General features: G+C 48.9%; 2 protein-coding genes across 19 annotated transcripts in view; one reads left to right on the top strand and one right to left on the bottom strand.

Annotated features, from left to right (window-relative positions):
* Positions 1-10497, top strand: part of SAMD11 (sterile alpha motif domain containing 11) — a 194295-nt gene extending 183798 nt beyond the window's left edge. For all 18 annotated transcript variants that reach the window (XM_075520744.1, XM_075520746.1, XM_075520743.1 and 15 more), the window contains 3 exons: positions 1788-1912; positions 6503-6613; positions 9418-10497. In XM_075520744.1, coding sequence (XP_075376859.1) covers positions 1788-1912; positions 6503-6613; positions 9418-9666 — 485 coding nt within the window. In that variant the 3' untranslated portion in view covers positions 9667-10497. The remainder of the gene's footprint in view (positions 1-1787; positions 1913-6502; positions 6614-9417) is intronic.
* Positions 10498-12521: 2024 nt separating this feature from the next.
* NOC2L (NOC2 like nucleolar associated transcriptional repressor) overlaps positions 12522-15988 on the bottom strand; it is a 55639-nt gene continuing 52172 nt past the window's right edge. Inside the window, exon 19 of the mRNA XM_075520201.1 lies at positions 12522-14144. Within this exon, the coding sequence (XP_075376316.1) occupies positions 13999-14144 (146 nt within the window). The 3' untranslated portion in view covers positions 12522-13998. The remainder of the gene's footprint in view (positions 14145-15988) is intronic.

Genomic DNA, 15988 nt, shown 5'->3' on the forward strand with positions numbered 1-15988 from the left:
GGCTGCAGACAGGGCATTGCTGTCTCCTTCCCCAAGAGGAGGCGGCGCGGCGGGAGGGGAAGTGGTGGTGCGGCTGCAGGAACAGTGCGGAGGGTGAGGCTGGGAAGGGAAGCAGGAAGTTGGGAGCGGAAATGTAGTGGAAATGATTACATAGTGTCTGACTGCTTCTTGTGCAGCCTGCTGTTGTTTTAAAAGCATCTTATTGGCATGATAACTTCCTCTGTAAATCCTGTCCTTTTCCTGTTACCTTGGCCTGTGCTGGTGGCTTTGCCAGCTAGCTAGTGGAGACTCGACTTGGCTGTTTGCTCTTTCTGCGCCTCTTTCTGCACCTCTTTCTGAGCCTCTTGCATCTGACCTGGTGCGTTCCCCCAGGGAACCGGCCACTCCTCGTTCTCTGGGCTTGTGCTCCCCACCATGATTTTGTTGCATCCCACTTTATCTTGTGCTATCAAGACTTGCAGAAGTGCTATCCGACCTGCTGTGGACAGGAGCAAAGGAGTCGCAGCAAGAGGTTACGTCCATGGTGCTGATCAAATGCCTCAGGGAAAAAGCTTAAGCCTACAGAACAGATAATTTTGTTATGATAGACCCCTGGGAGAAATATTTTTTCTGGTAGTTTGTTGCTTCGTGCCCTGAAGCGTAACAGCTTATACCCCTCATAAACTCTCTACCCACTAGAATCATGGATGTTCACATCCCTTGAAATGTCCTCTTGATCTCTTAGTCTAAAAGATATCATGCAGCAGTGAGTTCCACAGGTTAATAATGCCCCCCCCCCCCCCTCCCCCCCACGAAGTGGCGTTTTCTGGAACTACGTTTCTTCGTTACTTGTTTCTGCATTTTTCCTGTTACACTCTACAGTAGATACGAGTTACCTGGCTGGCATTTCTCTCGCCATTTCTTATTCTCTGTGCTTCTCCTCCAGCTCCTCTCTCAGCTCCAGTCCAGTTTTCTCCCAGCGTGCACGTCCTGTGCTGTCAGGCACTGGCGACGCAGGGCGGCGGGGGGGCTCTCTTCCACCCTTTTGGAACCCATCACCTTCGTCTCTGCTGACAGGGCTGGGACCTGAACCGCTGTTGCGTTTCGGAGAATTGACATATCGGCTTGAACGGAGCTGTGCTATCTTCAGAGTGTCGCGGGGGCTGGCAGGGGTCATCCCGTCACCCGTCAGATGCCGGGCCAGGAGAGATGCCCAGCTCCTGCGGTGGAGTGGAGGGCAGTGTATTCTGAGGCAGCGGCTGTGTTGGGGCAGACCGATCCGATGGGTATTTCAGGCTGGGGTGGATTGGAAATGAACGCTTTGAAAGAGCAAGACGTTCTCCAGTGATTCACACTCCGGCAAGGCAGTGGGCCACCAGGGAGAGGTGCTGGAGCCTGTTATCATTCGGAGCACGTAGCCAGGAGAAGGGTTGGGGGAAAGAAACCCACAGGGCAGTCAGAGTTTTCCGCTTTGCGGTGCGTGTGGAGAAACACTCCTTCAGGGTTTTTTCTTTTCTCTCCCCTCCCCCCATTTCTTCCCCACAGCTGAAGAACATTAAACACATGAAATGCATTAGCTAGGATTTTTCCTTTCCCCTGCCCCCTTTTCTAAGCTGGGGACCTCCAGGAGGAAGAGGCCTATGAATTGACCCTGCCCAGTGCTTTAATTGACAGGTCATTAAAGATGAATGTGTGGCTAGAGAAAAATATTCAGATTGCAGCCTAGTTGTTGTCCGTGTGGGATTTTAATGATTTATGTTTCTTTCTCCTCCCCTCCTTCCTACCCCCCCCAACTCCAAACAATCCAGGCACCATGGGAGGTCTGTTTCTGGATGGTGAGGAAAGCCCTGCGCTGGAAGACATCAGCAAATGGACGGTGGAGGATGTATGCAGCTTTGTGTCCAACTTGTCTGGCTGCACCGAGTACACTCAGGTAAATCTCTCAACAGCCTCAAGACCGTCATGGGAGGAACGTCCTCCCTGCAAGCCCCTAGTCTCTCCCTCCCATCTATGCCTATTTTACTTGCACTGTCCATCCTAGGAGAAGGCATATCTCAGAGTACTGCAGGGCCTGAAGCTTTTTGTGTTTTTTTTTTTTTTTTTTTTTTTCTAGTGGATTGCTAAATAGCTACTTGCTGCCAGTGACAGCCCCAAGAAGGTGTGTGATGGGCCTTGCAGATGGATAGCAATAAGGAGAGAGTCCAGTGGGAGAGGATGGGAGTGGGGCAAGGTTAGGAGCGAGCATCTGAGTCGCAGGGTTGATCACGGTTAGTGGCTCTTCGTGTCACTTACCTCTCGCTGCCCAGCTCATGCTTTTAGAAGCTGCCCTGTGCGCTATCGCAGAGCTGAACGCAGCGGTGGCTTTGTGTGGAGCAGCTGTGCTGTGGGATGGGCTGTCAGGTAGTCCCTGGATCGGGGTGGGCAGCTCGCGGTACCAGCCAGCCTGGCAGAAGGTGCTGCATTCTCTTGGTGCACCCAGAGCATCGTGGGGGCAGAGCAGGGCTGCGAGGGACCCCGCTTGCACAAGCGTCAGTGACCTCCGTGCTTACACTGTGGAGTGATGGTGACTGTGATTTTTAAGCTCATTATAGTAGAGTTGAAATATCCATCAGTACTGGGGGCTTCATAAAGCCTGCTCAGTGTGAGGTCGTGAGGTGCAATACAAAAAACAACCCCGTGTTTTCGGCTTCCACATCTGCTAGAGTCCATTATAAATGCCCCATTGAGAGAACGCACCAACTGCGAAGGCACAGATTCCTGAGCCGTCTGGGACAGCCTTGTAAAGAGGATATAGTGTGCTTAGAAGGGAGGGACTGAAAGTAGCAGAGATAGAGAGGCAAAGGGCCAAAGTTCAGGACAATCCAGCCTTTCAGCAGAGACATCCTAGGCTGAGAACAGGTCTTGAAGGGAGGAAGGAGAGCAGGAGTCGAGCTTTCCGGACATGCTGCTTCAAGAGAGGAGCTTCCCTGACTGACAGCTGAGGAGTGCAAAGCTGTGCTTTGACATCCAGGCTGGCTGAAATCCGATTTCTAAAAATCTGCCGCCTCCCCCTCCTTGGCCCTTGCTGTCTCTCCCTCTGTTAGTTGCATTGGACAAATGTCCTCTCCCAGAACCTGCCCCCAGCCATTCTGAGAAAGGTAAAGCTCAGCACCCCTGCTTCTGCTCGCCTGTTAGGAGAGCAGTGTGCGTATCCGGCTCTAGGGAAGTGATTCCCTTCGGGTTATGCTGATTTGGTAGTGTGCCATGGGGAAAGGTGCATGCTTTTGCATCCCTCCAGAGGGGGTGGGGAGGCGGAAACCTGGAATTGCCCCGCACCTCCCCCTTCTTGCTCAGGTGATGGGATAGTGTGCTTTCAATCTAAAGTCTGTCCTTCCTTGCCCCTAACTGTGATGTTAATCCCATCACAACACACTTTGTTAAAACCACCTGTAAAACCAGTGCTTCTTTGGAGCAAACAGCTGTGCATGCCAGAGGTAGTATTTAGGAAAGTGAATGTTTGCTACGGAGCTGGGGTACATGTAATGTTGCCCAAGAGGAATGACAGAGATTTGGGTGGTGCCTGGGAGTAGATCAGGGTGACTGAGTGTGTGGAAGAGAGAAGGGTCAGTTTCTGATTATGGAGAGAGGGAGGGAGAGGGCACTGGTTAAAAAAGGATGGTGGATGGATGGGTGTTTACAGGAGTGCAAAGCAGCAGGTCTGCCTGTGTAGGGGGGAGTTCAGGAGCTGGGTTTAGTGAGGATGATAAGGGGATGGATGATGGGTTCAGGAGTGTACGTGTGTGGGCTGCAGTACGTGTTGAAGAGAGCTCAAGCAAAAGGCTCTAAAACCAAAATATACAGCTACTTACATTCCCTGTTACCCCCCCACCCCAAACAGTGTGCTCTTGTGCTGGTGGCATTGCAGTTTGTCTGCATTCCTGCGTTGGGGATGAAGATCAGAGTTGCCTGGAAGCTTCTGAATTAGGCCAGTAGGAAATGTGCAGAAATCTTTAACACAACCACCTTGCAGAAGGATCATCCATTTACACCTTCCATGCCAGCTCCTGGTATACCAGTGGGGAAGAAATCAATAGCTCGCTGAGACAAAGGTTCAGCAATCTTTTCAGTGCATTGCAAACAACATGTTTTACGATAATGGGAGCTGCTGTAAACAGCCTCCTGTCGTGGCCTTGCTATGTTGCATTACGTAGGGGGTGCATGGCTTAAGGGATGATGCGTTTTTATGCACTATGGTTATATGCTTAACAGGTTTTTTACTATGTGAAAATGCCAGTGTTCAAGGGCGACCCAGCTCCGTGGCTCTAAACTGCAGAGCTGTCTGTGTTCTCTTCTCCAAAACCACAGCTGCCGGGGAGGTCTGGCACTGGTCTGCAGGCTTCTCCTGCCAGGAAAACCCAGCAAGAGTTTGGTGGTATGCTGTGCATTTGGAAACGTGTTTCAGACAAACAAGAAAACTTCAGCAAAAACAAAAGTTGCCATGCCTGATTTCGGCCCTTGACAATATTCAGCTTTGTCCCTGCAGTGGATGAAGACCTGTGGGACACCCAAGGGGGATGCTTTTCTCAAGTTAAGGCTTTTTTGTGGAGGGTTTTAGTGCCGAGCGAAGGGAGGCTTTTGGCTCCCAGCCACATTGGCTTCAGAGGAAGGAAAAGAAATCGGTATAGTCAGGTTTTTTGCTAGGTCAAAGAGCAGAAACACATGCTGCAGTCATGAGTGGCTTTGCTGGTGGAGTCCAGCAATAAAAAACACTTGCAACAGCTCAGCTGCCTTGGCTCTGACAGCCACTGCCACTCTCCAGAGGGATGGCTCGGGGCTACGGTCTGCTGCTGAAAAAGAAGCCATTAAATTGACCCCCCCTGCCCTGCCACAGTGTTTAGTAATAATAATGCTATGCATGAGCCATTGCATGGAGAGACAGCAGGATCAGGCCCCACAGACAGTTCATTTGGGTGAGCATCCAGTATGAGCTGGGGTGTGAAAAAAAAATACTATGGGGTGGAGGCGTGGGTCAGTAAGAAAAACCAGACATCTGACCCACATCTCCCAGAACCAAGGGGAACCTGCTGGCGAAAATACCAGATGATGGCAGTTTACTCTTGAAGTACTGAGCCTGTACGTCCAGAATGAACACCCAGGGGAGACTGGTGTAAGTGTAGCCCTGCTCTGTCTATGGCGAATGGAGCAATAAGACCACTGTATCCAGACCTTAACCTTTATAACAGAGTACAATTAGGTGGAAAACTCTTGCATGACCCTGTAATTTGAAACAGATAGAGGCAAAACAAAGTATTTTTTTTTCTGTCCTTACGGATGTGTTAAAATGGTCTAGTTTTGCATGGCTGGGGGTATTAGAACGTGTTCATATGAAACTGCCGTAAGACTATACTAGCCCTGCTGTCATTTCTGTGATGACACGTATGCACGTCACCAGGTTCTGCTTCACTCGCCTAACAGAGACTTGCTGTATTGTTAACGGAAACTGGCTGAAAGGCCAGTGCAGTTGACTCGGTAGGATCATGCCGTGGTTAGTGGTACCGCTTGGCTACCTCAGTCAATACAGTGGCACTGCAATATCTATTAGTCCCATGTTGCTAGAAGTGTTGGGGAAAAAGAAAGGGCCTAGCGCTAAAACAGACCGGTGAGGAGGGCTCGTCCTCCCCAATCCCAGCTGGTGTTCTGGGTAGCAGGAGTCACTGCCAAACAGCATGACGGACAGCGTTCTCCAGGCTGCTCGCACGTTCTAGGAATGGTTGTAGTATACGACAGGCAAAGGAGGAGGAAAAAAAAAGGAAGAAAAAAAAAAAGGTGCAAAACTGAGTGTTGCACATGAATCCATCTAACCTGCAGAATGTGCTCCACAGATCTGTTTATGTATTTTGCCTGGAGACTGTTTTGGAAATTAGCAGCTTTGAGAAGGAAATGCATGAACAAGCAAGTTCCTCCTTTTCAATTGCATATGCCTCACTGAAGACTGCAAATACTTTTGAAGTCTACTGGGTCAACTTTTTCCAAATATCCACACAAGTGTGAGTGACCTAGGATTTGCCAAAATTTAGATTCTTATATTTTCTCCTACGTCTTCTACCCTTTTTTTGGAGTTGGGATAGGGCCCCTGGGCATGTCACTCTTCTTTCTCAAATCCGCTCTCATACACCAGCAGCTGGGCTTACTCATAATGTTGCACTGAGGTCAGCTGTTTTGGTTGCTAAACCTGGGGATGTTCCTCAGAGAAACAACTTCATGCCCCAGCCCAATATTTAAAAAAAAAAAAAAAAAAAATCTTTATCTACACTGGCCTAACCAGCCCTAATTCACATTCCCACGTGTCTCCTTTTACGTGTTGGCTCCTAGCTCTGGATACAGGATTGTATATACCTCTCGTTTATTAATATGGGCCTACTTCATCACTGAGGCTCTTAGAGGCTACCTTTTCTACGGCGCCCTTCTGTGCAATGGCAAGACGAGCGCATCAGATACGTCACTGGCATTTTTAAGCCTGGACCCGTGTTCTGGTTTCTTCCAGGTATTCCGAGAGCAGGCTATTGATGGTGAGACCCTGCCGCTCCTGACGGAAGAGCACTTACTGAACAATATGGGGCTGAAACTCGGACCTGCACTGAAGATAAGGTCACAGGTAGGAAAATTTCCTACGTGGTAGCAAGTGGCACGCTTTAAAGTTGTTCCTAGCTGGATCAGGGCTGTCAAGAGACCTGGTTTACCAAATATAATTTATCAAGCAATAATTGTTTATTTGTTTATTTGTAATTCTGGTTTCAAGAAAGCTTGATCAGTCCTCCAAAATGTTCCACATCCTCATCTAGAGCCAGTCACATAACTTTCAGGAAGAAAACACGGACAGCATTCAGTGTCCAGGAACAGAAGCAAATGGTTCAGGACAAGTGGTGGGAGGGAGTAACAGAGATGCGGCAGGAAACGCCTAAAACAGACCAGCTCCTGCTAGGAAAGACACGTTAGGCTGTTCCCACAAATACCGGCCAGGAAAGAAAAGCTGTAAACAGGCGAGGCAAGGTAGATGGTTTCAAATCAGTTGAGCCTGAAAATAGTCATCCCAAAGTACCTAAAGAGCTGGGTAACGCCATCTTGGGAACCAGTTGTGTCTTTTTTCTAGACTGGATGTAAGTCCTTTTGCTGCTCATTTTCCTGTAAGCAGATGGCTCTTGGGCAGTTCTCTTTTTTAGCACGGCTTGAAGCACAAATGCATTTACCGTGTCTCAGCATCATCTGTTGATTACTTTCCCTCCCCAGTGAGTAATGGACCAGCTCCTTCCCTTCTCAGCTGTGCTAGTAATAGACTTCTGTAACATTTTTATCTCTTGCTAGTCATAGCTTACTGGTCTTGCTGATGGGCCGTGCCACCCTCCCCACCCACCCTGGCTTGTGCTGTCATTTGTATTTTGATACACTGGAAGTAGAAAGCGTATTTGCCTCTGTTGATTTAGCCAAGCTCTCTCTTTTAGGGGACTGTATTTCTTCCTCAACAGACTAGTTTGCTGTTGTGCCCTTATAGCGATGTTTCTTCTTCTCAAAAGACCCTTTTTTTTCCCCCCCTCCTCTATGACTTGGCTCCCAAATCTCTGCCTGTAGAGGTCTGCTTTCCTAAAATTGCTTTGCTGTTCTCCTGCCTTCCCTAGCTGGCGGTCATGGTCATGGTGACTTCTGTTTCAGTTGCCTCCACTTCTCCTTGGTTGGACTCAAATCTAGAAGAACATCTCTACTAGCTTCTTTTTTTTTTTTTCCCCTCCATTTAATGATCAGAAAATGGCTTCTGACACATGTCAAGAACAGGCTGTTCTATTCTGTTTCCCTAGGGGATTATGTCATGCAAATAGTTTTGACAGTAATGTGCATGTGCACATACATGGGCTGCGCTGATAGTAACTATTCTGGCATAGTTTCCCTAACCCACAAGCTATACACTTGTTACATTATGTTAAAACAATACGAGCAACTTTACTACTTTCCCTACAGCCTTCACTGTTTATGAGGGGTCTAATAAAAAGGTTCTGTGGGCAATTGTTCCCTGTGGGTCAATTCAGAAGGAAATAAAACTCTTATGTTTCTTAAAAACAGAGAATGCCAAATAGCTCTCAGACATTCTTAGATCGGATTTGGTGGGGGAATATGAGATATGGGCTGAAACTAGAAAAACCCTGCTTCGATTTAATCAATAGTGTTTAAAGTTCTATAATAAGGCATGGCGGGGGGGGGGGGAGAGTAAGTGGGGAGCAAAGTCCTGATGTTGCTAACTGAATAATGCCGCAGTTGTCTGGTTTGAACACAAGCCTATGTTTTTGTTTAAGCTTAAATGTGAACCAGCTGTGTAGGTGCTGGAAAGTTGTGGGGCCTTTGGCCCTTGCTGGGAGGCGAGAACTGCTTCACGAGAGTTTTCTTCGGTACTGCAGAAGGGAGAGGCTGCAGGCTTACAGTTTCCTGTGCAGTTAACAGCAGCCACCCTGTAGCCAGATTTTTGTCTCCCTTGTGCTGTTGTCCCAGCGCCCCTCAGCTCCCTTAGAGCAATTCCAGCTCTTCAGAATCGGACATCGTGTACTGTCCTGCTGTACAGTACCCTGGGCTGGGTTAGCAAAAGGAGAGCAGAAGAGGTCTATCAAATTGTCCATCCACTGGTGCCTGTTAATGAAATAACAGAAGTGGCAGGGATCGGTCAGCCCTCTTCACCTGATACATCGTCACCTGAAGGCAGCTACAGCCAGGCATGTTCCCAAAGCCTCGTGTAGCAGAGATGACCTAGGAACTGCTGCTTACCACCACCCTGTTTCACTCATGAAGGGGATGAGCTGGGGTCCAGGAAAGATGAAGAGCACTAGCATAGTTGTCCATGCAGCCAGGTAAACAGGCTGCAAGTTTCCATAGCTCCCTCATGAGACAGTGAGACCTGATTGTTTCAGATCAGAAGCTGGATTTGGTTCAGCTTTGGGTTGCACACTTCCTTTCAGCCCGCACCTCAGCAAGGCCTTCACTCTTGTTCTGGCCAAAGAACAGAGACGCATGCAAAACACATCCCAGGAAAAGGGCCTGCACGACAAGTCCCAGCACATCTTTAGCCTGTGGGATGTGATCTAGGGTAGACCTTGCAGCTCCAGCTGTACTTCGGTGCCATGCACCAAAGTGCCCAGTATAACAGAGCTAGGGAGCACTACTGCAGGACAGAGAGTCCTTTAGAAGAAAGGGGAGAAGAGGAAACCTTCCCTAGTCTTCTCTGGTAGGTCACCAAGGGGTTTTTTTTCCTATGGTGGACTGGGAATGGTAGCTCTTCTATCTGCAGTTCACTTTGGAGTACAGAACCTGGGCTTGCTGCATGAAAATGCAGCTTCTATGGATTTCTGAAGACAGGTCATGTACATTCTCATCCCTTTTTGCTCCCCTTCATTTATTTCCTTTTTTTTTTTTCCCCAATAGGTGGCCAAGAGAGTGGGCAGAGTTCTGTACATGGCAGGCTTCCCCATGGCTTTCCCACTGCAACCTCCTGGTTTACGGCCACCAGAGCGGGACCTGCCCCCGGCTGATCTCCGGCCATCCTCCACAGGCAGCGTGGCCTCCCCTTTCAGCAGTGGCCTGCCCTCCGCCAGCCGCATCTCACCAAAGCAGGAAAACGGAAACCCCTCCATCATTGCTGGGATCAATGACACCACAAAACCTCCATCTTAACTGCAGGACAGCTCTTGACTGCTTCTGGGACTGAGATTCAGTTGAACAAACTGAAGGTAACGCATTTTGAGAGACCAGGAGAGCCTCCCTCAGCAGTGTGAGACATAGGAGTGAGGAAGGGAGGTTTTTAATTTTTTTGGATGCATTTGCTTTTTGTTTTAAAAAAAAAAAACAACACACAGAAGTTTTAAAAACTGTAAAAAGGGAAGGAAAGAAAACTATCCAAAGATGTACTGAGACAACACAAGTGAAGAGAAAGAAAATGATTCTGGAGGATGTCAGCAGCATTCCCATGCCCTTTCACACCCCTTCTCGCTCACCAGTCTGAGATGGAGAGCCAAGGACAGGGAACGAACGCTTTTCTTTGTCTTCAAAGAAACATGGCTTTCAGGAACTTCTGGGTGTGACTCCAAGCAGGGAAGGGGAACAGGCACTGCTCCTCCCAATGGTACTCAGCACCCCTGAGCAAAAAAAACCCATCAAAAATGAAACCAACCACCTTCCCAAATATCTCCTCCTCCCTGGAAACTGTACTCAGTTCCTCATTCAGGTGTCTATGCATCTCTAGCAACTTTTAAAACAATACCAAAGACAGACAAAAAGAAAAAAAAAAAAAAAAGAAAAAAAAAAGGCAAGTTCCGGTCCATGTTTACTTCAGTGTGGATGGTACGGCACAGGCGGCTCAGTGCTGTCCCACGGGCTAGGGGCTGCCCTCTTCCCTGGCACGTTGTCCCTTTCGGCACACACAGAGAATGGACTCTGCCTGTGCTCCAGCCCTGCAGAGGTTTTTGGTTTTGTTTTGGTTTTTGGTTTTTTTTTATATTAGATGTTTTGTTTTGAAGAGAAGAAGAAAAGAGTATGTGCTTTGGTGGGATGAAGGGTCACAGGCCTCACTCCAATGTGCCCCCCTCCCTCCTTCACATGTACAACAGACTCATTTATACATTTGGGGTGGGTTTTTTTTCTTTGTAGGATTGGGTTTGTTATTTTTAAAGCCTTGTTACAGAGGTGGATGTAGTTGCACATTCTGGCCTGCTGTGGACCATGAGACAGATACCTGTGCGTTCCCAGAGGAGGGGGAGGGATGCTGGGGGATTCAGGCTAAAAACAATGGGTAGAGTTTTTACTACTGTGAACGAGATGGTAACTCCTGGGGGTGACCTCCTGTGACTTGTACAGTTGTGAACAACAATCACATGTGGTACTTTTCTCTCTCTCTCCCCCCCGCCCCCCTTTTTTTTGTTTAAATGTTGCACGTGCTACCGTTTTTCTTACAAAATAGCTTGGTGGTACATTAGCTTCTTTATATTGTAAAAAAAAAAAGTCATTATCCATCACATCACGGTAAAAATGCTTTCCAGCAATCAATTTAAATAAAAAAGAAAAACACTTAATTTACAAATGGTACCTAGCTTCCTGAGCTCCTTGCAAGTGGTCGCCTTAGCCAAGAAGTCTCCTTTCTTTCACTGTGCGTAGACTGGGGCCATTTGCCTGACTCCTGGTGTCGGTAACGCTTGGTGCTTTGGAGCTGCTACAGGTCTGGCCTAAAAGCCAATCTGAGGGTTAGTTCACAGCTGCTAAAACACAGACAGCACCTTGCCCATCTGAGTTAGAGAAAGGAGAAAAAGCAACTCCTTTCTCTTTTGGAAGAAAAGGTAAGTAAGTGAAAACCTTTTTCTTACAGTTAGGGCCTTACAATTCTCATCTTTGCAGTCATATCCCAGGCTCCCATACGTAATTGCCGGAAGACACAGGCTTTACCAGCCGTAGGGAACCTCAGTCTTGAGCACTCCTGAAACCCCTCATGAAGCAGCAGGTGCTTTGGCCCCCTCAGAGTGGGCTATAAATGATAATGACAATAATGATGATGATAATAATAAAATTTAATTACTAATTTCTGAGGTTACTTCCTCCCCGTTATGGGATGAAGAGTATCTGGATGCATGTCTAGGAAGGGCAGGTCTAGCAATTACTGTAACTGCAGTTGGGAAAAAGAAACCCTCTCTCTCCCTAGTCCTGCCGCTAAACTCCAAAAAGACATAGGCTCTGAATGAAGCACACACCCCACAACACTATCACAGAATCGTATAGGTTGGAAAAGACCTTTAAGATCATCAAGTCCAACCATAAACCTAACACTGCCAAGCCCACCACTACACCATGTCCCTGAGCACCTCATCCAAACGGCTTTTAAATACCTCCAGGGATGGGGACTCAACCCCTTCCCTGGGCAGCCTGGTCCAATGCTGGACAACCCTTTCCGTGAAGAAAAATTTCCTAATATCCAGTCTAAACCTCCCCTGGCGCAACTGGAGGCCATTTCCTCTCGCCCTATCACTTGTGACCTGGGAGAAGAGACCGACCCCACCTCTCTACAGCCTCCTTTCAGGCAGTTGTAGAGAGCGATGAGGTCTCCCCTCAGCCTCCTTTTCTCCAGGCTGAACAACCCCAGCTCCCTCAGCCGCTCCTCATAAGACTGCTGCTCCAGACCCTTCCCCAGCTCCGTTGCCCTTCTCTGGACACGCTCCAGCCCCTCAATGTCCCTCTTGCAGTCCTACGGCAGTAACTACCTGCGCAGTAATGAATGAACCTGGAAGCAGGAGAGAGCAGCACTCCGTGTGGGACAGGAAGAGCATCATTACCTCTTTGCATCACGGAGTTGTTATCACTTTTACACATGTGGGTGAGAGGAAGACCACTAGCCGGGCTACATACATTTGGGTTTTTATCTGCAATAAGGCAATGCTTCTGAGCTGTGGTTCTTCTGACTCCATGAAAATCAAACTTTAAAAAAAAAAAAAAAAAAAAAAGGAAAAAAGGAAAAAGCTTGTTCTTTTAAAATGTTTTTTAAAAGAGCATCTTGTCCTCTTGTGCTGTGCAGGAGTAAGGATGCCTGGAGGGGAACACGTAGGCAGTGCAGAAGGCAGAGATGACCACGTCTGTGCAGGTAGCTTGGCCGCTTCTAGCGCTGACAGATAGCTACTGACCTCACTGAATGGTGGCAGAGAAGAATAAAGATCTCACTAAGTCCTGGCCCTCTATCTTCTTTTCCAAGAATCTGCATTAACAAATAACAATGCTCTTGAAAGGCACAGTTAATTTTCAGGAGTGATTCTGTCAGTTATGCCCTAAGACTGCTTAACTTTTCCTACCTCTCTCAGCAAATACCCTCTATTTCCAGTTTAGTTTCCAAAGAATATGTTTCCTAGCTGCTAGTCTTGCAAATGAACAGTGGTCTCAAGAGAGAAGCTGTTTATATTTTCCCAGCAGATCACAAATTGCCCTCACCCACCTTGGGCTACACAATGTCCTCCCACAAGCACCACTCCTACAGGAGGACACATAATGAGCTGCATGTAGAAGCTGCCCAGGTGATGCAGTGGTTGGCTCTGAGGTTAATAAAGAAAGGCTGGGTGCCCAAGACAGCCTGCAGTCATCACTACTGTTTTCAGGACTCACAGAACAAAATGGTGCTCACCACCAGCATCAGCAGCTAGGACTGGCCCTAGAAAGAGGTGATTTTATGTCCCTGTGGATAACAATAGGTCTGGTACAAAGCACGGGCTCAGACTTGTCCCGTGTTTTTGCTGAGTAAATGTATCCCACGCAAATCCAACAGCCATCACAAAATGAAAGTACATTTCCTGCATTATTAAGAGTTTCGCCTCTTCTTACCCCTTCCTGCCTGCACAATCTCCTGTCTCTGCCCCCCTGTCCTGAGGCACTTAAAGTTAACTTCTTTAGTATACTTGCAGCCAGTTTGAACTGACTGAGCTGCTTCCGATGTTACTGGTAAAGGCTTCCATCTGCAGTGAAGATGATACAAAGCTCTGAAACACTCTACGCAAGCCTTAAGAACTTCTTGGCAAAAGGGAGGGTTTGGTGAGGGCCCCAGAGCAAGATTCAGGGCAACACGGGTGGTTGGCTGAACAGACAGGAGGACCCTTAGACAAAAAACCTTGTCCTTCCCTTGGTCAGCTCACTTACGCTCCAGCAGGAGCTGAAACTGAACCCTATGCTATTTAAAGCAACAGATTTTAATGAGAGCTTTTTATTACCTATGCTGAGCAGTTTTACTGGCCTTGACGTGACCACAATTTTACTGTTACCAAAAACATAACTGGTAGAAAAAGCTTGAAAGTCCAAGTAGCATCTCTGCTGTGTCACTGAGAAAGTACGTCCTTGGTGGCACCTGGGGCAGGCCTCCCACCCTTTGTGCTCCCCAGCTCTTACCACCTCTTTGAGAACCAGCTACAGGTGCTGAAGGCTGGGTGATCCAGTACGCAGCAGCTCTGTAAGGGATAAGCTTGGAGGGGGTGGCTGTGAGGGTGCTCAGTCATCATCAGAGAAAGCTAAGTCCTCCACAATGTCCTCTTCTCCTCGGGCTAGCTCTTCGAGGTCAGATCGTGACATCCCACGAGTGCAGCGCCTCTGCTTCTGCGACCCTTGGGAAACCCGAGCAGCTTCCGTGCCTTCCTCTGCGGGTGGAAAGAGCGAGAGGTGTAAATCCTGCTTTACTGGGAGTGAGAGTGAGGCGAGTCGAGGCAACTCATTGCTAATTAATCCCAGACACTCATTAATTTATTGGCGCCACTGCAGCTCCCAGATAGCGGTAGGAGAGCGCTGCAGGGTGCTCGGTACAGCACTGGCTCTGAAGTACCTGGGGGGATAGGAGAGGAGACCTAACTAACTGTTGTCCCTGAGGCAGAAACGCAAAATAAGAACCAGGGGGAATGAGACAGGCAGTGCCTCCAACCCTTCAGCCCTCACAGCTCAGGTCAGTCTTCCTCACTAGAGACGTCAGGCTGGGCATTAAGAGCTGACAGAAAGGAGCTGTCACAGGTAACTGCAAGACTCCCACATGCAAAACTAGCCCCAGGCTCCCTCCTTTTGGAATTATATTTTAGTAGTGGGGAGCACAAGTGAGAACTGGTTTCTAGGGGCTGTGCACGTCCCCATTCCCAGTGCCTCTCCCTCTCATTCCAGAAGTGTGGCTTGAGCTTCCTACACCTTGCTTCCAAAGGGGGCCCTGCAGACCATCTTTCTTAGGCTCTACCAGCAAAGCATCTGCTCAGCACCAATTCCTACCTCCGGCCTGATGCCCACAGCCCCTCAGAGGCTGTGGAGGGCAGCAGCAGCAGCAGCTGTGGGCCATGGCTGCCTCTCCTCAGCACTCCCTGGATCAGCTGCCAGTTCAGCCCACTCACCAAAAAGGACAAAAAGCTACCTCTGGCTGCCCGGATTGGGGGCTGGATGCTCACTGCAGTTCACATCTTTCAAAACCACACTGGTGACAGCAGAGCATGAGGACCACAGACGTGCCTCTCCAGGGCACTGAGAGCATGTGCAGAGTTCTCCCCTAAGGCTCTGGCCTGCTGGAAGGTGGGAAGCTGTCCTGGAGACAAGCTCCTCGCTGTTCCATTGCCCGACCAGGCTGCATGTGTGTTTCGGTAAAAAGCGGAACAGGAATGCTCAGCACACAGAGCTTAAGACTTGGGAGGGGCAGATCTGCCTGTCTGCCCTGCCTGAGTGATGTCTGAAAAAGTGCCATAGGCCAGGAGCACCCAGGCCTGAATGTCACTGCCACTACGCCCGCGCATCCAGGCACTGTGAGACTGCTGGCTTTACGCCGTGCTCCTACAGCCCCAAACGAAGGAAGCTGCCATTAGGGGTGAAGGAAGGGAGGATCAGAGTTCCTGCTCCCCCAGACACCAAGGAAGGGTGCTTTTCCTTCAACTTGTCTGAGTACTCCAGTAGGAAGAGAGGGAAAACTCTCCCTCTTTATCCTTTACAGCATTGTCAGAACATGCATCAAATACCCATCTATTCTCGGCGCCGAGGTTTGGGTGTGCATGCCAAGCCACAGCCATCTGCCATGCTAAATCAGTCAGATTTTGCTCTCACTTGGACTCCTTCCCCCTTCCTGCTCTCCCTGCTCCCCAAACTAGTAAAGAAAGCCTGCACACAGGAGCTTTTGTGGCTGTTCCCCACAACCACACATCACACCCAATGGCATGCTGAGGAGCACAGGCTTGGCACTCCAGTACAGAGGCCTAAGCAAGTGGCACACAAAAACCAGCAAAGGAACACCACAGCAGCCAGAGCCCCTGGCAGGCCCAGCTTCCGTCTGCTAAGTTAGCAGAGTGACTTGGCAGACACAGGCAAGACTGAGCCGAACGTGGTTAGCTGCACTCTCACTGCTGGGGTGCTGAGCAGGCTGTGCTGGCTGTGGCTCTGTGCAAGGGACAGAAGATACTCTCTCCTCAGCTGCGACAAAGCCTGGCTTGGTGTCTAGCACAGGCCTGGTGACACAGCTGGCAGC

Source organism: Mycteria americana, chromosome 18, assembly GCF_035582795.1.
Source record: "Mycteria americana isolate JAX WOST 10 ecotype Jacksonville Zoo and Gardens chromosome 18, USCA_MyAme_1.0, whole genome shotgun sequence".
In the NCBI taxonomy this organism is placed as follows: domain Eukaryota; kingdom Metazoa; phylum Chordata; class Aves; order Ciconiiformes; family Ciconiidae; genus Mycteria; species Mycteria americana.